Source organism: Diprion similis, chromosome 3 (genome assembly GCF_021155765.1).
Source record: "Diprion similis isolate iyDipSimi1 chromosome 3, iyDipSimi1.1, whole genome shotgun sequence".
Taxonomy (NCBI): domain Eukaryota; kingdom Metazoa; phylum Arthropoda; class Insecta; order Hymenoptera; family Diprionidae; genus Diprion; species Diprion similis.
In genome coordinates, this window is record NC_060107.1 from 3925428 (window position 1) to 3952907 (window position 27480).

At 38.3% G+C, this 27480-nt stretch overlaps 1 protein-coding gene across 5 annotated transcripts; it reads right to left on the reverse strand.

Moving 5' to 3' along the window:
- Positions 1-385: 385 nt before the first annotated feature.
- On the reverse strand, positions 386-27226 carry LOC124404336 (carboxyl-terminal PDZ ligand of neuronal nitric oxide synthase protein-like). 5 transcript variants are annotated; one of them, XM_046878389.1, is made up of 12 exons: positions 26664-27226; positions 18779-18929; positions 13520-13591; positions 12902-12991; positions 12770-12825; positions 12560-12668; positions 7381-7567; positions 4290-4420; positions 3655-3840; positions 3373-3552; positions 1529-1816; positions 386-960 (listed from the first exon to the last, which is right to left on the reverse strand). In XM_046878389.1, exons 2-12 carry the CDS (start codon positions 18884-18886, stop codon positions 412-414), a joined length of 1956 nt encoding a protein of 651 aa, XP_046734345.1. In that variant the 5' UTR covers positions 18887-18929; positions 26664-27226; the 3' UTR covers positions 386-411. The 5 variants fall into 5 exon arrangements, with proteins under 5 accessions (XP_046734345.1, XP_046734343.1, XP_046734344.1 ...); XM_046878387.1 differs by having other exon boundaries at positions 12770-12828; XM_046878388.1 differs by having other exon boundaries at positions 12770-12828; positions 26660-27226.
- Between the last annotated feature and the right edge of the window lie 254 nt (positions 27227-27480).

Sequence of the window (27480 nt, forward strand, 5' to 3'; positions counted from 1 at the left end):
TATCCTAAACTATGATGTAATATGTACACGCTAAATTTTCTATATTATGATATGATCGCTTTACAGTTTTCCCGTGTCAAAGAACAAGCCTTAGGATAAGCTTCGGAAAAGCTTTATGTGCAATGTGTAAACGCATATATACGCTGTTGACACATGATCCGGGTTTATTTAACCGGATTATCACTCGCACGCAACGTCCATAGCCAGATCCGCAAATTATATTTGAACTCTGTTCAGGACGAGAGTGAAGGTAGAAATATTCAGAACGACTATAAAGGATTTGAATTTGAAAATTATGTGCATATTTTTTTTTTTTTCAATTTTTTTTATTACTGCCTCTGCGCCATAAATTTCAAATCAATCCCAAAAATCGCGAAACAACGTTTTTTTGCTATTCAATCCTTGTTATTGTTATTTAGTCGTGTGTCGAGCCCAGGCTGACCTTTGCACGTGGCTCATCGGCTCGCTTCGAGACGGAAGCTTGGCACTTGTAGTCCTGGAGGGCGGCGGTCCGGGTGTCCGCAAAAAGTGCACCAAGTGCTTTTGGCCCTCCTGAGACTTTCCGGCGACCGATTCGACCTGTTCGTTTTTCGTCTGCACCTCAGCCCCGCTTTTCACACCTTCGGTGATCCTCACCAGACCGTTTCCACGCCCGTTGTTCTTCGATATCGGACGTCTTCCCGGCGGTGGAGGGTCCAGGATTATTGGCGGTGGCTCCTGCGAGTCCGTTGAAGGTATTCTTAGCCGCGGGGAATCGAGCTGCAGTTCAGATTGCGACTGCAAACCCTGGGGAAGCGGCTTGATGAACGCCGCGGCCTGCTGCTGCTGGTCTTCAATGTTACTCTCTAAACTTGAAGAAGCGTAGTTTTCACCCCTGTGCAGCATCACGGGAGACGGTGAGAAGCTGTTCGCCTGAGAGACCCTGAGAGATGTTGAGTTTGGGGATACCTGCGTTGAATTCTGAAAAAACGTTACGATATGGGAGAGGATAAGTAATGAGAGTTCTCGATACCGAGATTCCGTTACCGACATTTAGCCAAGACTCAAACCTTTTAGAATGTTTGAGGGTGGAGGATATCCCCACTCCAGATCATTTTATCGATCATCGGATCACTTCGATTTTGTTCACCTTTGGGTAAAATTCCTCGGAATAATTCGACGATCGACAAAGTCAAATAGAGTGGGGAATCCCCCGCCTTTAAACGTTCTAGAAAAAGGTTTGTGTCTTGGCTAAGTGTCGATAACGGAATCTGTATTAAAAATTATCATTGCTTATCTACTTATGGGGATGGACCGTTTTCTGCGGGGTAGAAATTCCATCAATTATCGGGGTCGACGGAAAATTTCAATAAAAACTAGTTATAGTTGCAATAAAAGTTCAAATATTGTTGGAATCACAGTATGCAGTGTATGATTATAACTGTCGTTACTTTATTTTCTAGTTATTGAGCTAACATTTTTTTTTTTAGCTAAAAATATCGTTACATAGTATGACTATAGTCTATATTTGAAACTGACAATAACTCACCGTTTGTCTCGAGTTGTTTGGCGGTAGAAGAAGACCCGTTCCCATGGGGTAAGGCGAAGGCGTAGCGTAGGGCGATCGTTGTGGCTGAGGTTGATAGGGACTAATGTTGTGAAGGCGTTCGAGGAGCTGAGTTTGGAAGTGGAGCTGCTCGTTGGAGGAGTTGAACCCTTGGCTTCCGAGGACGGCGGTCGCGTTTGGTGAGTAAATCGACTCCGTTGGGTAAGAGTAGAAAGCGAACGAAGGTGGGTCCAACTCCCAGGGTGAACTTGGAGCCCCGGCTCGATGAGACTGCTCGACAAAATACGCGGTTCAATTCAGTGCGTCGTTTAAGTCGCAAGGATGGAAACCATCGCTCCTAATTTTGCTACTATAAAAACATGATTAAAAGATATTTGGCGTTACCTAGCATCTGTTGGTTGCACAGAATCCATAATCCCTGGAGAAGACCTGCCGAGTAAGAGACGAACACACTGCCATTCAGTATTATTATTGCGGATAAAAATTTTAGTGTTTCAAGATCACGTATAGGTACGATTAAATGGTTATGCATGATCAATTACTGGGAGCGTTAGAAGAGGGAGAAATAACATTCAAGCCAAACAACTGCAATGCAAATTGCAATAAGTTCAGACACTGCGGAACTACACAATTCCAGCTATTCGTAGTCTTCTATTTTCAGTTGGATCCCTTTCTTTTCTTGTCGTTAGTTTCTGTTTGCGGAACGTTGAATTCCCGGTCCTTAAACATCCGTCGCACGCTTGTTGACTAACGTTCCTGGGTTCTTATTCTCGCAAAAACGTTATTCTAGAAACGTCGAGAAGGAGATTGAGGTATATTTATGTATAAGATTGAGCACTGTAGCCTCAAGTATACCTCGAAATTTAAAATTCCAATATCTTCCGAAGATCGCGGAGCGCTTTTGTTAACAGTCTTCTCGGGTCGTGGCTTATAAAAACCTGTAGTTTACCTAAAGAAAACCGTCGAACTCTTCTTCAAGTACACGGCGTCCCACAAGTGTATTTCTTTCCCGAAGAAAGCGGAGAATAAAAAAGAAAAAGAAAAAAAAAACATATTGTCTGAGAAATCAGGGCGTCGAGCTTTTTTCCTTTTCTTTTCCAGCGATAAAAGTTCGCCGCATCGCTCTCTAGAGTTGGCTTAGAACAAAGTTCGAGCAGCTAAAATGGAACTTGTATGTACATATAATATGTATACATATACCGATAACTCGTTAGCAGCTGAGAAGAATAGCCAGGAATATTAACGGAAACGACGTAACTCCTCCGCGAAACACATTGTACATAAAAGATCCAATTGCAACTTTTTCAAACTAAAAAATATTTCTTCTCTAAAAGAAATGGCCTCTCTAAAAATTCCTTCTTTATATTCCGAATAACGTTCAGTATACCAACAAATATGATATCGTCTCTTTGACGAGTAAACAGATATCGTGAAAAAAAGAGCAGAATGGTTATCGATGAATAATGAAAACACAGAAAAAATCGGTACAAAAATTTGTAATTATTATTATTATTATTATTATTATTATTGTTGTTGTTGTTGTTGTTATTACTATTATTATTATAGTTAAGTGTATGGTATGCCTACCTGTACAGTAATATGCTTAGACGTACTGTACTGGTAGCAGTAGTAGTACTTAGTATGATATAAAAGTATAAAAATGCGTACAACAAAACTATTGTAACTAGTGTAATATTAATTATTGGCGTTGATTAATGAATTATTATATCGGTACAGGTAAAACGCAACTCCGACATGGGCAGGCAGGCAGGCAGGCAGGCAGGCAGGCAGGCAGACGGGTGTCATGGAAATGGGTAGAGCGTTACCTGGCCGAGGGTCGAGAGGTCAGGGACGGTCGTTGTCGCCGACATCGGGGCCCCCGGGGCCGTTTGGGGCCCGGTAGTCACGTGGCCACCACCGCGTTCCTGCTCCCGAAGGTGTCCCACCAGGGCGCCGATGTGCTCCAGGAGTTCCTTGTTCTGGACGAGGAGCTGGTGCGTCCGTGTCTGCGAAGAGTGAGTCGATTATATACTCGATTTGAAATAGTCATAGTCGATAACTCGGCACCTACAATACCGACGGATCTTTTTATAAGCTCGGATCTTTACCTGGGCTTCCACTCGAGCTGCCGTTTCTGCTGCTAACTGGTCCTGAAGGAGTCGGGCGTGGGAAACCGCCGCTCGTGTTTGCTGGCTCTGCTGCTCCAGGCGCTCCCGAAGGAGCTGGATTTCGTGCTTCAAGGCAGTCAACTCTCCTCCAACTAGCAACCCGCAGTCAGACACCATCGTCGCTTGCTGAGGATGCATAGCAGGTTTTTATTTTTAATTCATGAATTAAGCAGTGTTATTGGGAAACTGAGTTTCGGACAAGTATTGGTTGTGTGAATTATCTCGCTATTAACCAGACGAAAATATGATCGACCAAATTTATATTCACGAGGTACATGTTTTTGTCTTTTAACTTTAGAGCGATTTTCGGAATTTTTCATTTTATACGATATGATCATTTTTTGATTTACCAAGGATCGCTGAGTAATGTTTTTTCCCGAAAATTCAACGCCACGTCAACGTTACGAAGTTAAAATTTAATTGTACATTGATTGACAAATGTTTTTAAATTTGTCGTAAAAAACTAAGAATTCGATTTATTTTCTGCGCCTCTCTCTCCTAGATTTCCTAGATCATCCGTTAGCGATTAACACTTAATGCAATTGCGTAACGAAACATAGTTTTAGTCAACTTGCCGACGGCGATTGTCTGATGGGCGTCGTTGATGCTGTGACGACGGGTGCATCCTGGGATCTCGATAGGCAAGAGGTTGTGATATCCGGGGCAGAATCCTCGGCGTCTATCGGCGGAGCGAGTAACGAAATTTCTGAAATAATCGGATTAAAATTATCAGCAATACCGAGAGAAATTTCATTATTCAATATACACATAGTTACCAAAACATTACAGTGAAATATTGACGAAAGAAAACGTGATGCAATTAATTGTTCAACTTTATTGCATATGAGCTGTTTGAAATTGTTTATCGTTGTGACGACGAGCTTGTTATACCAAATTCATATCCCTTTTAGTTACGCGAATCGCGCAAGCTTAATCGTTGTAACAATTATGGCCACTTCGCAGGCATGCAGGAGGGTTTAATCCACGGATAGTCAGCCGTTAGACGGTTATTAGTTATCAGACCAGCACCCAAAATTCTCTAACGTCATTAACACAGTTTTGGGACGACTGCATGATTTATGTAGGACGCGGATTAATTAAACACCGGAGACAATTACGTTCCGTCGTTTATCTCGATTATCATTGCAAAACGTATACACGTTGCAAAATTTCGGTGATTAACAATGGGATAAATCCATATATATATTATACATATAATAGCTATAGGCTATAGATTTTTCGATTGAGAAACTTGAGATTGATTAAACACTCTGGCTATAAATTTCCTCCAATACGAATCTTCTTAGGCATTTACGACACCATGTGTAAAAAGGAAGGGAAAAGAAAAAGAAAACGTTCATTTCACGTTTTCTCAACATTTTTCAAATTCTTACTACACATATATATATATATGTAATAATATAAGTAATAACTGACGTAATTCACAGGAATTGCGACAACGCTTGACGGGTTTAAATATAAAAATATTCAAGGTACACAAAAACCCGTTGTCGACAGTCTATAATAGCTCAACGTAAACCCGGCGGCAGCCGCTCGCTAACAATAAGATCTATTGGATTTGAGCAGCCTGTCCGTTTGAACTTTCGGATATCACGCGTCTTTTTTACTTCGCTTACGCGTCTTCCCAACGCTTTGAAATCCCACGGAAATTATATAATATAATATATATATATATATATATTATATATATTAGGGTGGCGCAAAAAAACCGACTATTTTTTTTTTTTTGAGTCTCCTGTGACAAAATGTTAGTTTTTGATGTTTTAAGAGCCCACTCCAAAGGACAGCTCAAGAAAAAAATTTTAAGAGGTCGCTCCAAATTTTTTAAAATGTCAAAACTCGTCAAAAAATTGAATTAAAAAAATCATATTTTCAGTATTTTGTTTGATTTTTAATTCATGTCGTGGTGTATTTTTATTGATTCTTTCTTACTGAATTGAAGAAAAAAAATTTATGAAATTTCAATATGAATATTAAAAGGTCGCTCGAAAAGATCTAAAGAAATGCACCAAAAAATTGAAAAAAAATTATGAGCGACCTTTCAAAATTCAAATTTTGAACTGAAACTCTCGGAAACTTATTTTTTTTTTTGTCTGTAAAATTATACCGTAACGAGAAAAAAATTAAAAAAAAAAAAATCGATTTTTGACGATTTCTGACGTTTTAAAAAATGTGGAGCGACCTCTTACAAATTTTTTTTTTGAACTGTCCTTTGAAGTGGGCTCTTAAATCATAAAAAACTAACATTTTGTCACACGGGACTCAAAAAAAAAAAAAATAGTCAGTTTTTTTTGCGCCACCCTAATATATATATATATATATATATATATGTATGTGTGTGTGTACAGAAATTTATAATAATAATAATGTATAATAATACATATTAGCATGCGTATTTTCCGAAACGACGAGATCAATCGTGACTCTGCATCATCATGCATGCGCCGATCTATTTTCAACTGGCAGACGGGATGACAGCCCGATTATGTGCCTCCGGATGGGAGATGGACCACGATGTATATACTATATATATGTATATATATATATATATAAAATATACTATATACACAGAGTTATATCGACTCTATTGAATTGCCCCCTATTTCGAAGGGCGGAACTCATTTCCGCGTCCCTCCCTATCTGGCCAACTGATTGCTTCCGAGTTCCACGCGCGCGTTTATATACATATATATATATATATATAAATACGTGAAACGATTTCTCTTTTCACTTGTTTCTCTTAATGGAAATCAAATTGTTTTTTTTTTTTTTTTTTTTCATTTTCTTCAAACGTGTAATCCGGGTCCAGATCGACCTGGATCAGATTGAATTAAGGCATGCGATAAAGTTAGAGTAGATATTACAAGATAGAGAAAGAGAGAGAGAGAGAGAGAGAGAGAGAGCGAAAAGTTTCTCTCATCACGTATTTCATTATTGTTATTGTTATAATAATTTTTTTTTCTTTTTTCAATATTCTACACGAGCGTCCGATTTATATTTCAATGTAAACTTTGATTTTCAGCGAATTAACCGCTTTGAACTCGATTTATTCGTGGAATCAGTCTGCAGCAAGCGTTTATATTACACGTTTAATAAATAAGAGAGAGAAATAAAAAAAAGGAACAAAAAGAAAGAAAAAAAAAACAACAAAAAACACAGAATAAAAAAAATTACATCCCCGCTGACTAGATGCGAGAATATACGCACAGAACGTGAAACTTGTCGCAACGCGCACCCTCTTAAGGGTGATCGGGGTTAACGTGACCTCGATAATCCCTGATCCCTGAACTTCCAACCCCTTGAAAGTCTGATCGGGAGCCAAAGGAGCAAGGTCGAGTCGAAGTTTAAAGGGACTAAGCAATCTGCTCGACTTTTCAGCCTCTCGAGCCGTCGACTTAAATTTAACCAACCCTTAATCCCCTTTTCTTCTGCAGTTTTATGCTCGTCACGCAAGTTAGGAAAAGGTATTACGGGGTGTGATAAAAACCTCCCCTACGTTTTACCCTCTTGTTTGTTAAAGGAATCCATCTACCGATTTTCGATGGGACTTTCTTTTGCTCGGGATTATTAAAATTATAGGTTAAGTTATACGTGATCAGTTTAATCATGGTGTTTTGGTCCAAGGGTAAAAGGACGACGACTGACCTTTGTGAACCGGCGGCGGAGTCGGCGGCGGTCGATCGCTCGCTGTTTCGTCCTGATCCTCGTAATCGTCGTCCTGGTGAAGAGGATCCCTTCCTCTGTCACGATCCTCCGGGGCCGAGTTCAGGCTGAGTTTGTGGCAAACCTCGAAAGCCTGACCGACGGTTCTCACCACCCTCATCGCCTGGCTCTGAAGTTTAATTCGAAATTTAAAACTGTGCAATCTGCGTTATTTATTTTTTTTTTTTTTTCATCGCAGTGAATATAACGGAGCGACGCACGGAATTAATATGCGAAATACTTCAACGGGCAGGTTTTTTTTTTTTTTTTTCTTTTTTTTCTTGGACACAAATATTGCAACGGACAAAGGATAGAATAAAAAAAACTAAAAAGCGACAATACATTTCTGTTTTCTTTTTGTCTAAATTCAGGTTCGAATTATAAATCTAGTAATATTTTCATTCGCGATAATTATTTTTCGAGAAACAGGTGCTATGCTGAAAATTGTTGTTATTTAATATTCTGGAATAACCTTTTATATTTTAATCGGATAAACATATAATAAGACAGTGTGTATATAAATGAATCGTTTATTCTTAGTTTTATTTATACTTGTTAGTTCGTTCGGGCAGAATGTCGAATGTTTGTCCGGATTAAAAATAAACTAAAATTTACCAACTTGTGTTGGTAAGGATGAAAAGAAATAGAAAAAGAAGAAGAAGAAGAAAGAAAGAAAAACACAAAACGACTCACACTTTAAGCTTGATCGCAATGACATACGCACACACGCGACTTATGCAAGTGCGCCTAAAAATAAATTCTACGACCCCTGTATCGTTAAAAGTATAAAAACAAAACAAAACAAAAAAAAGAAAAGTATTTTTATAAAATAAAAGCAAAGAAAAAAAAAAAAACATCAAAGGAGAAGAAAGACGGATGGAAAGGTTGCGGAAAAATTCTACAAAATGCGGTAAATAATTCTTCTTAATTCTTCTTCTTCCTCTTCATGTTCAAAAAAATAAGTTGCAAAAAATTGCATTTCAAACAAGTTGAATTTTTTCGACACGCGAAATCCATCAGAGAATCGATAAGTGACAACCGTTAATCGAAGATATCGATATTGCCTGGCGAAAAATTCACCTCCAGCTCTTCGACGTCGTCGTTTTCCTCCTCGAAGGGTTGTTCGTCGACGCTGAACTGCCGTACGGATTTCGGTCTGAATCCGTGCTTTCTTAATTTCATACAATATCCAAATATCTCAGGCTCTTTGAAGGACAATTTCTTCCGCGGTCGAACTGTCTCGTATCCAGGACTTCCGGGGCTCGTACTGCCACCGGAACTCGCACTTCCTGGCGAGGGTAAATCCCCGGCACCCGAGGCCGTGCTCGCCTGCTTACCGTAACCCTTCAGCATCGTTTTACCTCGATATTTATTATCCCACCCTCGAATTCTAAGCGCATAAAGATCGAATCTCCACCGAATCAATTATCCGAGCCAGCGGAAATGATCGTGCGAAGAAACAAAAATGTTAGTCCGATAGCCACTTTGCCGTTTATGTTCCACAGGATGTCCAGATAAGTATTCCGTTTAGTTTGGAACTCTGACTTGTCGCGTATATTATAATTCAAATTTGCACTTGAATTATTCTCGCCTTTTTAAAACCACCTGCCATTATTCGCCATGAACAATAAACATTATTTATTTACGTAACGTAGAATCGACAGGTACGAACTCTCGTATTGTCTTCCGTCATGTAACCGCAAAACGCTTGTATACGGTATAATAATGATAATAATAACGTGGTAGAGCTTTTAGCGTTGGTCCAGCTTGTATATACTGACGGATGTTGTTTTGACAAGAAGCGTGATCATCCCGGTGAGTTGAAAACCCGATTAAAATCACGCTGATGAATCATCATCATCATCATCATCGTCGTCGTCGTCGTCGTCATCGATCAATCAATCGATCCATCGTAGCTACGTACACACGCTCTAGAATTCTCTCTGCTATACAATTTATATTTATATTGTATATATAGATGATATCCCACTGCATTATTAACATAAACTGTATGTAAATTAAACTTGCACGTCTTGCGTGTTAATAAACAGTTTTACAATTATACAAAAAAAAAAAAAAAAAAAAAAACGGAATTCAATTTTTGGTACGGAAAAAATTTGAAAAAAAAAAAAAAAAAAAAAAATAGAAAAAGCTCGCCGTCTGAACCGCACTTTTGTGAAATTGTATGAAATTCTTGATCCTTCTCAATTACAACACGAAAATGCATATTGTGTCCGTTGAATATATATATTTTTTTTTTTTATAAATTTACGTAAAATAATTCCCCGTGTTTAACGATATCGGACACTATGAATGACTTTTATTGCGCGAAAGTGCGCGAATTGGGAATATTCCGCATTTAGCGGAGCCCGCGCAGCGCGGCCGGATCAGCGAATCGCAACTGAGTCCGAGCCGCGACTCGACAGCTCGCCTCTGTTCTCCTTCTTATTTGAATATCTGGCTGAACTCCTTAGGAGCTGCCTGCCATGCAGCAGCGGCCGAACGTATATCGTTTCGACAAATTTTCCAACTCTCCTCCCCTTCTTCTTCTTCTTCTTCTTCTTCTTCTTCCTCTTCTTCTTCTTCTCCTCGGATCGTCGAAAAACTAAACCGCCCGCCTCCCCCCCCTCTCTCCCACACATCCATTCCGCCAGACTATACGATCTATTTTAATAACTATACTCGGCCCTCCGCCACCGCAGCAACCAAGCCTCTTGTTTCGTCGTTCGTCAGAATTTATTTACACTGAACCTGGATCAGCCTCCTCTCGTTTCTAGCCGATATAATATCTGCCTGCGAAGATTTTTGCGGAAGCTGTGATCGTCGTTAAGTATAATGGACCCCGGAGAGTCTATAACAGTGCGTGATGCGATTCATTCGCGTTTGTTATATAGGTGGTCGATAGACAAACCGCAATTTTATTGCACATCTTGTTTATAATTTATTATAGAGCTATATTCGAACGAATCGGATAATGAATATTTTTTATCGATTATACAATCCTAGTCAGCATCTTTGATATATACATGTTAACGTAATGAGCTTTGTGATTATTTTTACAGTCCGTGATATTCTTTCCTTATAACTCTGGGTGCGGAAATTTTTCTCAAACATCTTGTGTATGCGTTATACGATATTACATATATATATATATATATTTAACAGAAAAATTTCACGCAGTCGGAAGTACGAATGGTTTTTCAAACGAATGATCAAAAATATGTATTATAAATTTTCTTTCACGCGTGTTTCCGTATGTTATACAAATCGACATTCGTCCGTAGTATAAATATTTTCTTACATTATCACACACTCGTGCAGATCTGTGATAATTTAACCCCTTTGAGTTATGGTGGTGAGTATTCTTACCACATATTTCATATCGATTATTAGTGTATTTAGAAAACTTTGAAAACATATTTCTTTGCCGTTTTAATTAATTGTATACCGTAATTATTGCGGTATAATGTAAATTATTATTGTTAGAAAGAAATTGATTGAAAAAAAAAAAAATATTGGGAAAAAAATTGAAGGAATAATTAATTTCCGAGAAAGTTATACATAAATTATAAGTAAATTTTTTGGGTCGCTGATTACGAATCTGAAATCAGATTTTCAAAATTGAGTACATCGAATGCAATTCGAAATTCGAGAATTTTGTCTACCATATGAATCCAGAATCTTGAATTTTTAAAATCTGATTTCAGATTCGTAATCAGCGATCTCAAAAACGATAAAATACAATCGTGTTACAAAAGTTGACCGGGTAAAATAACGTGTGAATCGAAGGGTTAACATATTATACAGTCGTTGGGAAAAAAAAAAAAAAAACATAAATCGATTTGGAAAATTTTCCAGGTTTATACAACATTATTATTAACTGCCGATATATTTATCGATTTGCCTGAGTAAATATTTATTCATCTTATATACTTGGCACGTGCAGTTTGTGTAACTGTTTTGTGTAGTTTTCACATTCATGCTGGAGAAATTACATCCACGTGATGTTAATGTTTTTAATTTTTAATGTTTAATATTTGTTGAAACTTCGTTTCGCGGCTAGTCGATTGATTTGAAAAAAAAAAAAATAAATAAATAAATAAATAAAAAAAAAAATAAGTAGCAAAAAAAAAAATTTAAGTTTTTATACATTAATATTTATATACAAATGGTAAAATAATCCCTCAAAGTTTGCCTGATGCTGCAGAACGTGACGAGGAGCGTTTACTCGTATTTTTTTTTTTTTTTTTTTTTCATTTTATTTTGGCAAGGTTGCATTTTCTGGTGCAGCTGCACGTGTTAAACCTACGTCACTAATCCGCAGCGCGTAAATAGGCGCTTGCAATGCGCTGCGTTGCGCTGCGTTGCATCGAGACTCGGCTTTTCAACGTAAAATACACGTAAGTAAGTATATAGATCATAGACTTGGTGCGTACCTACCTAGGCTAATCTCGCGACGAGTATGACGGAAATACACGTCGTTATTTATAACCGTTGTATATCATAGAAATACGTCGCGTTATACATTCGTTTTGTGAATTTATTCGCCTGATAGAAAGCCGCGATGTTTCGAACTCAAGTCGTTGTATTTTCAAAAATACATCCGGATTCTAATTTTGCGTTATTATGTACTTTCTCTTTTTTATTATACGTAACGATATTTCAATTAATATCAATATAAAACTCCGTCTTGCATCATCGCTGAAGTTTTTAAATATTAAATAATTTCACTATCATGCAGCGATGCAGATGAATAATATATATATATATATCTGAAGAATAACGTTGGTATTTACTGTAATTTGTTTTATTTTTTTTTTTTTTTATTTTATCTTTCTTTAACTACATCCGGCCAATATTGTATATAAATTGCAAATCGTCTCCAGATCGGATGCGAAAAATTCGCCGAACCGTAACGCGGAGGATATGAATGGATGGGAAATGATTTTTATTGCCTGAACGAAGTGTACTTCGAAGTCGTTGAAAAATTGTACAACCTGCGGGTGATCGCCGATCTATAGATCGAGCCGTAATTTACTATTTCTCACGGTAAAAATTCTCTCGATCTTTTATCGCGATATAATAAAATATAAAAAAAAACGGAAGAATATATTTCGCTCACCTTTTTGCTCGACTTGAAGACGTTGCATTTGAACGAGTTGCTGTTTCCATCACGGGCAATGTAGCTGAATATTTTCAAATCGTGACTATCGTGAGACACGTAAAATATCCTGAAATTTGAAAGAGAATTTTTAAAAATGGAAAAAAAAAAAAAAAAAAAAACTGGTGGAAATTGCAATGGACAAAGGATTTGAGATATTCTTTAATTTACCTGTAAATCGGGTGATTCATGAGGAACATTTTGTTCTCGTCCATCCATTGCTGCTTCTTCTGCGAACATCGACAGATTTGATAAATTGTTAAACAATTTCTGCAATAAAATTATCTGCAATTGCAAACGAACCTTCTTCTTTCTGAGGGTCACCTTCAGACCGTCGACGGATACCTCAAGCGTCACTTTTTTCTTCTTGATTCCTTTAGCTTTGAACTCGTACTGCGTTAGAACCAAAAACCATTCTTATAATAGAAGAATACATTACGTCACAAGGGAATAATCGACGTTTATTCCTGTGTTACGTATAAGACTTTATTCCCGACTCAATTCTGGCCACATTATTGACTTAAACTTGTTTACCTTTCATGTTTAAGTGCAATCTATCAGTATGAAAGCTATAATATTATCGAAAGTTTATAATAATGCAAAGAGATGTAATTCGAAATGGAAAAGAAAGAGGGTAAACTAGAAAAACCGAAAAATGAATTTTAAAATACGACACTTTAGTCCCACTTTTTAAGTAGAAAAAAAAGTGAAGATTACGTTAAAGTCGGGAATAAAATTCTTTAGGACGACAAGTTTAAACTGTATATAAAAAGAAAATGAGAAAAGTCAAGAGATTTTTGTCTCCATATAAATCTGAAAAATTACAGCAGGCTGCAGGTACCTGCTAAGGTATTATTATCTGAAGTTTAATTACCTCGATATTGAGTTTGTTAATTGGAAAAGAATAATCGAGGGGCTTACCCGGATCCTGCGCATCGCCGCCACGATCTCCACTCTGCTCGTTGGCCTCGGTACTTCGAGGGACCCGATGAACTGTAACGTGAAAAACGAACCTGACATCGATGATCAAAAACTGTTTGTTCGTAATTTCAGAGCACGGAGATATTCGCAGAAAATTGTTTATACCGCGAATCTGTCCAACGAGGCTGTGCTGCGGCTTATTAAACGCTATAATCATTTCCGCGTAAACTCGGCCGCGTGTCAATTATTCCGTTATACGGTATATAAGTACGCAAGAAATATTTATCACAAGCAAGAAGGGAGACGACAAGAACGCGTTTTTATATTTATTATTCCAAGAACACTTTGATATTAAAACTTGTGCTAGATCGTATAATAATCAAAAGTAAACTAATTTCTTAATTTTTATTTTTTATTTTTTTATTTAACCCTAAAATATTTTCCGCAACTATGAAAATCGCGAACAATTTATTACATTAGATAATAATTTTATCCTTTGTACAAAATTCAAGTTTAAGAATTTTTGTTTCGCTCTAGATGTATATATGTAGGTATATAAAAAATGCTTGCATGCCACATAATAGAAATACTCTTGTCCCAGATTTGCAGGTGCACGTCGTTTTCTGGATATTAAGTATATATAGTACAATATTCTGTATGAAACATGTAATCCACGTTCCGTTGCCGATGGAAATAGGCGAGTTGCAAGTCTCACCGCAAACTATGAAACAAGTGACGCGACGCCACCCACGCACTTTGCAAAATTCGTGTTTGATATCCTGGTGTTATAAGGAAGATCGGCTAATCCGTATACAAGAGAGAAAAAATTAAAAAAGGAGAAAAACAATATTTTTATTCGGTTTTTATGCAGACTTTTGAATCGCCTATTTCTAATTATATTTATCGCTAATCACTTGATACATGATCGAACACATGCCGAAGGAGGAAACGAATTCTCAACACCGCTGGGAGAAACAATAATTTGTCGTTCAGTCCGCAGCAGACGACGAGGAGCATAAAAAGTGAAAGAATTAAAAGTTTATTTCCGACCGACGATCTCATCCGCCGCATCATCCTTTCATTTCCAATTTCATTCATACATATATATATATATAGGTACATACATACACATATGTGACATTGTGTATGCATATTGCATATAGATATAGGAAATGATCGAAAGGAGGTACCACGAGTCAGTTAGTGATCGGAAAATTTAGTTATTAAATTATTAGTTAAATTCGAGTTATACATACGTGTAACTATATTAATAAAAAAAAGTTTATTCAACTTAATTTAGTTTTAATTGGCACAGCCATTTATTAACGGGCTAATTTTATATACAGAAGTTGTTCTATAAATATTCATTCTTCGCAGCCTTCGCGTACTTATTGAACTTGCCAAATTATAATCACGTTTCTTCTCTCCCCTTACATTTTTTTTAAATTTTGTTTTATTTTTCTTTTGCATAAATTGGACTACATGATCAGCAGCCTGCACTTATACATAGAATTTAGAAGAAAAATTTAAAAAACAAACTACATATGACGAAATAATTTCTCCGTCTAGGTATACCTCTATACTTTATGCAGTTGTGTTGAAGTTTGTTATTTGCGTGACACAGCGTATAATAAAAGGTAGAATAATTTCGCCCCGCTTGTAACTCGCCGACAGAGAGAGAGAGAAAGAGAAATAACAATAAATAAATAAAGAGGCATTATTTCCAACCGTACAATACCTGCATATATATATATATAAAAGTATAATATGCCATGTGGTACTAATTGTTCTGTAAATATCGCGGCGAGGATGAGAAAAAAAATAAATAAATAAAGGAAAATTGATCGTTTACTTGGAAAAAGTGTGGTTGCTCTGCACGCTTGAGGGGCGTGTTACAAGCGGACGGGTGATCTCTGCCTTCAAGCGGGTTACTGCACTTTGATGCGATCGTAAAACCCGTCTATATGCTAAAAAGCACGAGTCTAATAAAACGCGAATAAACGCCCACGCTGTCCTCAGGGAGAATACATGCTACAATAAATTTTCCTAGTATATAGCTGTGCGTGTATCTATATATTTAATAATATATAATATGTGTGTGTGTGTGTGTGTGTGTATACAGGTTAGGGTGGTCCTTATTTAGGGCGTTGACGAATTTTTGCCGCCCCAATCCCAGATCAACTTCAAATAATTGTAAAACAATTGCCTAATTTTTTCAGATTTCTAGATCAACTCTTGGATAGTCAGTTTTGTGATCGAAGTATCTTATGGCAATAACATGGGAAAAACTTATTTCCTCGGTATATATTTTATTGCAAGAGTAATAATATTGAAAAAAATCTATAATTACGAGGTTTTAGTGGGTGTTAGTGCTGCTATCTGTAAAAAAATTTACATCACGATACCAGCAAATCTAGACGAATTGCATTTCCTCTAAATGCAAAAAAAAAGTCAGATTTCGAGAGTGTGCAATTCGTCGAGATTGCGTGAAATGATTATGTGAATTTTTTTCCCAGACAGTAGCACTAATGCCGACTAAAACCTCACGGTTACAAATTTTTTTTCTAACATTATTACTTTTACAATAAAATATATACTGAGAAAAAAAGTTTTTCCCACGTTATTTCCATAAGAAACTTAGACCACAAAGCGGACTGTCTTAGAGTTGAAATAAAAATCTGAAAAAATTAGGCAATTGTTTTATAATTATTTAAAGTTGATTTGGGGGTTGGGACCGCAAAAATTCGTCAACACCCTGAATAAGGACCACCCTAATACAGGTACATTGTAACTTGCTGCACACGTCGATCAAACTTCTAGTCAAAGTCTACCTTACGTATACTTCTATTTCAACTGCAATGTGTTTAACGATTGTTGCACGTGCCACGCATGAATTTATCATGCAAATTAACGTGGGGAAAGACAAAGCCTGCAGACTTTCTTTTACTCCTTTTATTCATTTCCCTCTTTTTCCACCCCAGAGTAAGAGCTACTGAAATAAACACGTGCAGTGTGACGTCACATCGGCGCTGCCTCTGCGGTATCCAAAAATATCTTATCCTCTTCTTCTTGTTCATCTACTTCTTCTTATACGTCGCGTGGTTCTCACCGATCCGCGTATATATGGCAAAGTGACTTTATAAAATTTAAAAAGCTCAACTTCGCAGCTCAGAATCAATTACGCGTTTCTGGATAACAGCTTCGATTTTTATCGAAGAAGAAGAAGAAGAAGAAGAAGAAGAAAAAAAAAAAAGAAGATGTGCCAAAGATTGGAGAATAATCGCATTTCTTTCTTTAATCCGTTTCGAGAAAAAAAAACCTGTTCCCCTTTGATGTTTTTTAAACATTATTTTCATTAAAACCAACAAAAGAACACGCTTGTGTCAAGAGGTGTGAATAACGTTAACGTCGCTTCGTCAACGCGCTAGTAGGTATACCTATATCATCTCGAAACTCCTGCTGCCGCGTAGAAAGAAAAAAAGAGCTAAAAACAAGACTAGACGAAGAAACAATTAATGAGATGGAGAAAAGGAAGCGTAAGGAACACCCATCTCTTCCGGTCTTTCTCTCGTTCCTAAATCAATATACCGCACACCTTGCAACCAACGTCCAACCATATGCACACTCACACAAACACACACATATATATATATATATATATAGGTATACGTATAATCTATACACGCGACGAGTACGTGCAACGATTGTTTAGTCTTCGTCGACAGCTTCGGGTTTCTTGTGTACACACAAGTCTATCCGTAGATCGAAAGACGACCGAAATTTGTTCCTCGTAGAATTTCTCTTAAGTACGGTGGTGAATTGCGAGGTAACGTATTGCTCGTTATAGAAGTAATAACGGATACGCTGATGCAGCAGCTCGCGAAGCACCGGAAGTAGTCTGCAGCATCGCCTTTGACGACTCAAAGGTAGGAAGATTATTAACGAGTTTTGTACGTAAATATATAGAACGTCCATCTGTGTTTAAGTCTATCTGATAATCTGTGATTAATCGATGAATCGACAGCTTCGATTGATCGTTTTTTCGATTGATCAAAGTTGCCTTGTAATAATTCTGCACGTTAATCGGTACGTGAATCGAAACCGTTGATTGGAAAAACGATTAATCGAAAAAACTGTTAATTGAAGTTGTCGATTAATCAATTAATCGGACATGTAGATGGCTGGCTTCGGGTGATAAATCGCGTATAAATGTATACATATATGTATATATAATGTGCGAATGTATCTACAAGCTGCGATGCCGGATCTGAAGGTACGGAAAGGGTAGGATTGAGGAAAAATGGGCTCCAGCTGGCGAAAGAACATTAAAACAAAGAAACACGCGGAACAACAAAGACGAATCGAGTTACCGATACAACTATAAACGTTGGAAATGATCGAGAAGCCCCGAGAGGGATTCCCCGGGTGATCGCATCATGCGATCACCTGGAAACGTCGAGCTGCCAACTTTAACCGCCAGGGATGCGATGAAAGGATTCGCAGAGATAACGTCGATATTTTAGAGCAAAGATCTCTCTGGCAATAATCAATAAACATAAGTGAATTAAATTTCATGCGGCTGTTTTTTTTTTGTTTGTTTTTTCTTGTTTCATTTCATGTTTTAGTTTTGTTTAGTTTTGGGAAAAATAATGTCGATTCTTTGTGAGCTTTCGATTTCGAATTAATCGATTAATCATTTTTTTCGAATAATTGATAAATCGAAGTTACTTTATAATAATTCTGCATGTCAATCGGTGTATGGATCGAAACCATCGATAAATCGATTAATTGCAAAAACGAGTAATCGAACAACGCAATCAATCAATTAATCGATATATAACGATAAATCGAATCTCTTTCAAATTTTTTTCTTCTATTCCGACCTCGCACGGTGTAACCGGTTTCACTCGATAAGCTCTTTATTTGAATTTGAAAAGTCAGCTGACGATGAGTCAGTCATAGCAGGAAATGTATTTCTCACGGAGTTGAGCTGCGCCGCAGTTTCAAAAGCTTCTTACCGATCATGAGTGAATATCACGTATGATATGAATACTTTCCAGTTAACTGCAAATTGAATGGGTAGGACTGGCTGACTTTCTTTGGAAGAAAAGATCCGCGGTTCTTTTGAATCCGTTGCTGCGGGGCTTTGATATGATTATTATTATTATTATAATCCTTATTATTATTATTATCATCATCGTTTTGATTATTGCTACTACCCGCAAGATTATTCCTCTTATATTATCCTGTATCTTTTACCTTTGCGTGAAAGACGATACCGCGGTGAAAAGCCTCTTCGCTGTGAAGCGGGATTCTCGTGTCGTAATCGTCATTGTGCACGAGGTTGTACTGCTTCTTCGAGGGCATCCTTGGCCCCGCTGATGCATCCGATTTTCAACGCTTAACTCCGCTGAAATATAGAGCACACAATATGGTATTATACGAACAAGTCGGTGCTGCAGCAGAAGAAGGGGTTGCAGCGAAATCCGCATGCATTCATTCGCCGACACGTGCGCTCTGGCAATAAACAAAGAGGGTATAATAATAGATATATATATATATATATATATATATACATATATGCGAGTAGATATATCTATGCACGTTGAACGCACGTGGCTAAGAGCTCGGCTGGAAGCTTATGGAATCCGATTAGCCTAGGTGCATGGAAAGGATGTAAAGGATGTAAAGGTGGTATAAAAGAGAGATTTTATACAGGTATTGGAGTTTCAGGAGAAGAAGAAATAAGGATAAGAAAACGAAATATCATGCGAGGAGGACTGCTCAATATTATTATGCCGGTGAACCGTGTTTCTGAAGATCGCATGTTAATTTCTTATATCAAATTGTTTAGAAACCTGATACGTGATGTTTGAGATGAAAGAAAAGGACATGAAATGTCTGTACATGTATATGTGTGTATGTACATATAATTTTTATCGCGTTATATGTAACTATGTTGTATAATAATAATAATAATAATAATAATAATAATAACGCCAGAGTTATGCGATATCTTAAAGTACATGTTTTAATTTAGTCGAGGAAATACTAAGGTTCATATTTCATCCCAGGTGTAGGTAAACAACTTATTACAAGTTATGTTAGACACATAAATAAACGGAAAAGTGATACTATTAGTACAGTCATGGATTTGAAATTCCACTAACGGTGAGAAATTTTTCTTAACCTTCTTCAAGTCGGTCAAGTTTGACCGATTAGGTCTTATTTAGCGAGATGATTTTATTATTTTATTTCCCACGAAATTATAATGTACGCACGTGACGAATACACGTCGAATCCCATAACGGCCTCAAATCTCGTTGGTACAAAATAAATCATAGTTTCACTGTAATGGTCGGTGCAGCTGAGTTTCTCAAGGTTTCTCGTTTTCTCGCACAGGTATAGGTACATGTGACATGTTACGTGGGTATAGCAACAACGAACAACGAGGTACAATACGGTCTTTATATTCATTCGCGAACAGCTGCAGGAATAATTGATCTAACGATGCAGATTGATGTTAATTATCGATACAGCTTCCGGGATTTTCGCGTTATTCATCCCGGTGTGATCGTAAAGTTTTGCGATTTTCTCGCGGATTTTTGAAAAGCCGTTTATACGCGCTTTTTTATTTGTGTTTTCCGTGTACAAAGTACCTGTTTCTACGAAGGCAGAGTGAGTTTGCGAATGCGCATGCGCGGAGCATTGAAAAGACCACTTTTAAGTCCTAGGAGTGGCGAAAGTGGTCTTTTCTATACTCCGCGCATGCGCTGTGAGTCGCGAACACATCTGACATCACGCGATCCTAACCTCAATTTCGTGCTTCGTGAAGAAAAGCGTAAGATACTCGAGTTATATAAAGAAACGAGTGTAAAAAGGAGGCAACGGTTTTACGGAGTGTCTAATTTGCTACCACATTGAAGTTAGTAATATTATCATAACGATTCGTGCCGAGGGACAACCGTTATTTCGCGATATCGAAATTGTCTGAGATTCGATATACCGTAAAACAAAACACACTCATATTTCGAAATCTCAGTTCTTTAAAAATCATTGTAAAACTAAAAAAATAGTCATTTTTAGGCACTGTTTTCTTACGATAACGTTACTAACTTCAATCTCGTAACTTATTCGGAGCATGTCGGGGCCTTTGATTCCCGATCCAGATACGGCCACCTGCTCTCCTCTCCGCTCCTCTCTTCTCCTCTCCTCTCCTCTCCTCGACAAGTTCCAAATCCGTGCCTCTGCGCGGACCACCTGCATCACCACTCCGAATTCTAGGTACACGGAAACTCTACCCTTTCTGTTGATTGCGAGTGTGAAGCATGCCTTAAATATATATAAATGTATGGGGCATTCCATGCCAACTTCACCACGGGTCTGACCCCCGACGTCACTAATTTCGCTCACGATTTTTAGCAACGTTGTTTTCACTGTCGAAGGCACTTAGTTTCTTTTCAAAATTTTTCTACGAGATTTGAATTACTTACAATAATTATTAAGAACGAAAATATTGATCGTATGACTGACGACTACGAAAGAGAATTCAGATTTTTCACGTGATGAAAGATACGAGAAATATCATTTAAATTACAGTCAATCCTGTACAAGTAACGAGAGTTACGAGAAAAAAATTGTAAGTTACGCTACGATTAACGTTACTGACTTCAACCTCATGATTTTTCCGAAGCTATACGGTGACTTTCGGCCTTTTTTTATTTCTCTCTACATCCTTCGCCATTATTTCGATCACCTGATTACGGAAAACAAACACTCGGCATTTCTATGGCATCGGTTAGGTAAGAAAAGACGACACTGGCTGCGGGGGAGGAAGCCGTCAGGTGATCGGGGTAAATTTTGTCTCTTTCTTTTTTCTTCCCATTTCTTATCGCGTAGTACATACACCTGTATAAATAGTAAATACACTCGCATTTGACCCTATACATCGGTGTATTAATATCCATTTCCTGGTTCATTGTACTAATTCTATATCTTACGTGAAATTTTCCAACTTGTTTTCTATTCGATTTTGTTAAACAGCTGGTCGATAAATTACACTCGAATTATACCACCGCTCTACGACGCGTGTCTGAGATAGATACGAGCCAGCGTTGAATCTTTTAATTTTTAAACGTTCAGGAAAACCGAGGAACTCTGTGCCAATCGAGTCGAAACGTTCATAAGTTACAATAACGACTGTCCCTGTGTTTCCATGTATCGAAAGAAGTTTGATTAAAAAATTTTGCTCCTAATTTCACTGTTCCTTCGCATGTATTTTCATATATATATATTTTATATTTATTGTAAACCTATATGTGATGAACATCCAAACTGTGTTGATGTTAGTAACGTTAACGTAACGGAACATCATGGAGAATAAATGGTTGTAAAATTTTCGAACGACTTCCAAGGAATCGGCTTCTCAGAATATGAATATATTTTCTTCGTTATGAATCACTAGCTGAATTTCAATCCTAAAGTTGCGAAGTAACGATTTTCCTAATCATGAATCGTTAAAGTAACGTTACCAACTTCAACTATATTGTTGCTAAGCATTTTGCAACGAACAATTTTCTAGCTCGTCTATCTTATAGCTCAATACAGAAATTTAAATTCACAGTCAGTTACGATTCTCGTCCAAGAAGGTACGAGTGTATAAAATAATCGTTCGATATCGTATTTCGTTCGTATATGACGTTGTTTACGCTGCAGCGTGGCAAAAGATTGAAGAAAAATGACTGCAAATCGATTCTGAGCAAATTTCAACCTACCGCAAAAATGAAAAAGTAGTTAATCACGTGTATCTCGAAGCTCGCGTTACGTATGCAATTGAAAAAAATGCCGCGTTTTCCCTTAGGTATGTACATCTCGACGAAGCGCCAGGCTCTCTTCAGGTCGACACCCCGGAACGTGATCGGCATGTTTCACCGCGTTTCCGCTAATTCATCCCATCCTCCAAGCTCCTCCTCACGTCACGTACAAATCGTGGATACGTAGAGGTGCCGAGACCTTTCAGGAGTGGATAGATAGATGGATGGACGGATATCTATCTATCACGGTAAGGCTGCAAGGTGCATCAACCGACGACGTGTCCGTCGGTCGGAGCTTCGCCTTAGCTTCGCCTTGGCTTCGCCTTGGCTTCGCCTTGGCTTCGCCTGAAGTCGGCTGCGCACCAACTGCACCAGACAGACAAAGAGTCCCGGTCGTTTGTTGATCTCACCGGTGCACGATGACCTCGCCACGGCGGTCAAGCCAGCTTGGTGTGGAGGGAGCTTCACGGCTCGCTTTCCTCCCTCCTCCTTCCTCCCCCCTCTCGGTTCCCGGTTCCCGGACCCTGCAGGGAAAGGTACACGCGTCGAGCCCTCTTCATATCCCTCTTTTTACAGCCTCGAACCTACCAACCAACGCGATGCTCGTAGAAAAGATCGCCTTTGCTGCCCCTGCACTTCTATTTGGGGGCGCTTTTGTCGAGACTGCAATGACGTTTCGGGTTTCAACGCTTTTGTTTACCGCAATTTTTCACGGGGTTGAAGTTTGTAACGGTTATATCGTAAGACGATATTTGGGTGGCGAAAATATTACTATTTTCTTGTTTTTACAATCAAATTGAAGAATACAAGTTCTCGGGATACGAGCCTGTGGCTTTTTTTGTTACGGTTTAATGAATTTTTAACAAATAACTTCAACATGATCATTCTTTATCGAGGCGATGAAAAGCTCGGTTTTCAATTAAGTACGATCGTTTTCGGACTTCCGTTCGCCGGGTGGTCAATTTTTTTTTTTCGCTACCTCTATCGTAATAATTAGACTCGACAATAAGTCAACGGATTTCTTTAATTGTAAACTTGGAACTAAATAAATTTTGAGCGAAAAACGGCTGAGCTGTCCTTTGAATGTACCAATATTTGCAGAAATGCATATTTTTCTCCGTCGAAGATAGATCTTCGAAATGGATGAACCTGTTAAGTGTACGTAGTACTCCTACCTTTACCAACCGAGCAAACTAACCCTTCTTCTTCCTATATTCAATGAACAAATGAACGGAAGAGGTTCAATGAGCTATTGTCGGACTGTTTTTATGCAATATTGAGATCCCAGCTGATCGCAAGAGCACCTTTTATTACCGAAATTAGTGTAATTTCTAATTCTCGTCTAGCGACCTCAGTCGGTAAAGGTAGGAGTATTACATTCTCTTAAAATAAAGAAATTTGCGTGCATTGATTCGGCTTCTTTTGATTCAGAATTGCAGATTAGAATTCGTGCGAAATCTGCCAAGTTTTCTGCGCATGTTTACTCCAATGAAAACGTTCAAGGAATCAAATCAAAGCCGTGGCGTTGTCCTTGGGATATATTTGAGGTATTTCCAACGACTTCCGAGGTCCCGAGGAGAATACCGTAGAGACCATTGTACTCGAGATTTCCATATGCGGTCAACTCGGCTCGATCCTCGCTCCCTGCTACGTGCTTGATTCATCCTTGTGTAGACAAACCAGTATCAGTAGTGGTTGTATGCACTTAGGTATACTTAGGAAGAATTCCCGAAGACCGAGGGCGTCACGATATCACATCCGCAGGACGAGGAGTTTGAAGAATAATTTTTGTCGAACGAATTTAGCGCCGCGTGTGCGTTATTCGGCATTGTACGATGAGTATTCCGCACGCATTGCAATTTTGCGAGGAATGCAGTAATTACGCGTTTCTGGAGCTGCATGCGATTTTAACACTCTCGACTCGCATGAGAGCGTAACGGTTTTGTCGGAGGGAATGAGTCACGGTTGAAACCCTGTAAAACGTTCGCTAAAACGAGCGGATTTCGCGTTGGGTGCAGCGAATAGCGTTTGGCTATGTATTCCGCAGCTGCACAGTTCGACGCGTAGCAGCGAAGTGCGGTGAAAGTGGAAAATTGCCGTTGCCGGACGGCTATGAGGCGGCGATCAGCTAATGCGATCACCGGGAATTCGTAGAATCGCGATCCCGCGCCTAGTTCGCGGATTCAAACTGAACCGCCCCCGCAGTCGAAACGCGCGGCTATAAGCTGCGAACCTTGAGGCGGCCGCGTGACGCGATTTGAAAAATATATCGAAGAGCGTGTAGGTGTGTCTTGTATGTAATGAGATTCGCTTATTTCGGGCATCCGTGTAATAACGCGCGGATACACCGCTGATCATTAATTGTTTGGCCCGAGACCCGCGATCCGTTATCCCGAAAACGCGTCAAACGCGTTTATAGATGAGGCTGAAGTTGGTAACGTTATAAGTATAGCAATGATGGCAATGATTAACGTTTCAGAAAATTGCGAAATTCACGTTTGTAGGAATGTCTGAAATTCAGTAAATCATACAACAAGGCAAAACGTATTCATGTTTTGAAAATTTTACTATTTCAAAGTCACTATAATAGTCATTTTTCCCCCCAATTATGTTTCGTATTACGTTAAAGTTACTAACTTCAGCCTCATGTTTATAGGTAAACCGCGATCACCTGATCGATTCTTCTGTAAATATATATCTGTAACGTTTGTTCGTGACATTTGTAAGCGTTTTATTTTATCCCCTCGTGATATATATATATATATATGCAGTCTATACGTCTATCCATCCGGATGGTATAATAGTCAGTTACGTAAGTCTTTGGACTTGCGACGACGACGGTGACCCCGTGTAAAACGGAAAACAAACCTGAACGACGCGAGGGGAAAATTAAAATTAAAATCAAACGTATATACATCTATATATATCTATCTACGCATATATGTATTATACTCATATATCGAAAGTATACGCACCAGGCTATGAGCTTTCGCTTAAATGCGAGATAGTTACTGCGATTTTTAACGAGCTTATAGACGCCAAGAACGCTTCACATGACGAGATCACCGAGTGATTGATGATTTTGAGAAACAAGCCAAATATCGTGAGTGTGTGTGTAACACCTATTTATACATATGTATGGATATGTATATTCCCGCGGTTTTTTCTTTCAGTTTTATACAACTGACTCACACTTTTTCATGTTTCACTTGAATCGCTAATTTTTCTACTGTACATATACAGTTTTGTAATACCTTTCGTATTATATGAAGATTGAAGTAATCAATTCTACAAGTTGGAACTAAACATGCACATGCACACACGTGCTTAGTAGTGTATAAATATAATGCGCGTGTGCATTTTGCCAGTGAAAGAATAATCGGATTATAAGTTTGAATTGTGTATTCCGAAGTTAGTAACAATATCGTAACGCGCCGTTTAAAAAAAATCACTATTTTCTTATTTTTACAGTGATTTTGAAGGAACTAGAATTCCAAAATATGAGTATACTTTGTTTTATTACGATTTAGTGAATTTCAAACAGTTCGAAAATTGCGAAATAACGGTTTTTCCTCTGTACGAATCGTTACTAACTTCAACATGAATAAAAACCGCTGTTTAGCAAGGTCTTGTAATATTTACGTATATTCGATTACACTGAACACGCAAAATATTACTACGATTCACCGCATTTCAGACGATTACCTTCAAGTTGCGAACTATCGAATTTTCCCAAAAATGCACCGTTATTACTACTAAACTGAAGCTAGCAGCTAGACGTTCTAATGTTCATTCGAATAAGGTAACGAAGGAATGAAAAAAATGAATTATGAGGATAAAACTAAACTCCATTTTTCTACTTCCAAAAAGTTTAACACGTTTGGCTGCTACCTCTGACTACCAGCTTGAGCTTCATTGAAACGTTGCATGAGGTTGAAGTTAATAAAATCAACGTAACGATACATGAGATAAAAAAATGACTATTGCCCAATTTCCGGGTAACTTTTAAGAAGTTATTAGTTTTTTACAATCAGTGGATCTCTTGTTTACAACGGTTCACTAAATTTTGAAAAGCCATAAACAAGCGAACTAACCATTTTTCCTAAACACGCATCGTTATACTATAACGTTACCATAACTTCATCCTCATAACATTGCAAACTTCAACCTTGTATTCAAAAGGCGAAACTCGCGTGGCTGGCGCGTGGTCTCGTCTCGATTCTGTAAAACGCGTTCCATGTGAAAGCGAGTCGAGCTAGGCACATAGGAATACGGAATAGGAGAGTGAGTAGGACAGGATCGGCGTTAAATCGTGTCTGAGGTATACCCACACATCCACGTATCCTGGCGCTGAGCGCACACCAAGATTCCATCACACAACTTTTACACGTCGCGGTCGGTATCCGCACCCTTCTCGGAAAGCAGATGACAGTGCTGCAGTGCTGCAGGTCGGCCGAAACGTCCACACGGAACACGATACAGACGGCCCCGAGTGTAATGCACCTCACCTCGCCAGAGATGACGACGAGGACGACGATGACGAGGGTGATGATGATGCTGCGGCGTTTTTAACTCGCCGCAGTCTCAGCTTCGAAATCAGGTTTTCTCGCCGCGTCTCGTCTCGCACGCTCCGAACTGATCGTATATCCGAAACCGAGTGTGTCAATGAATGTACGATACTAGTTTACGCGATTTTATCACGCTTCGTGTGGGGCCCCACACGTGCGTCAATTTGGCATTTTGTATAATACACGTGCGGCTACAGTTCTCGACGTAATTTCCAGTAATATGTTATAGGCATATACCTTATACGTTATACAGGTTTAGAAAGGAATGTCAAGGATCGTACACTTGACTCGATATATTTTTTTTTTTTTCTACTGTCCTTTACGGTTGTTCGTTCTTAAATTTCATTGTTTGAATTTCTTCACATTCCACCTTCGGAAATCACCATTTAACACAAAACGACGGATTTTAAATGTTTTATATTATACTGCACTGCATTATCCAACGCGGTTTATATTGTTGCGGGAATTTTACCGTTTGCGAAATTATCTATGTGTAAAATATACTCTTAATTTATTTATAATAACGTGCGGATGTCCACGTGAACTTTAGTTTCCTCAGCGACATGGTTAAAATTTTTTT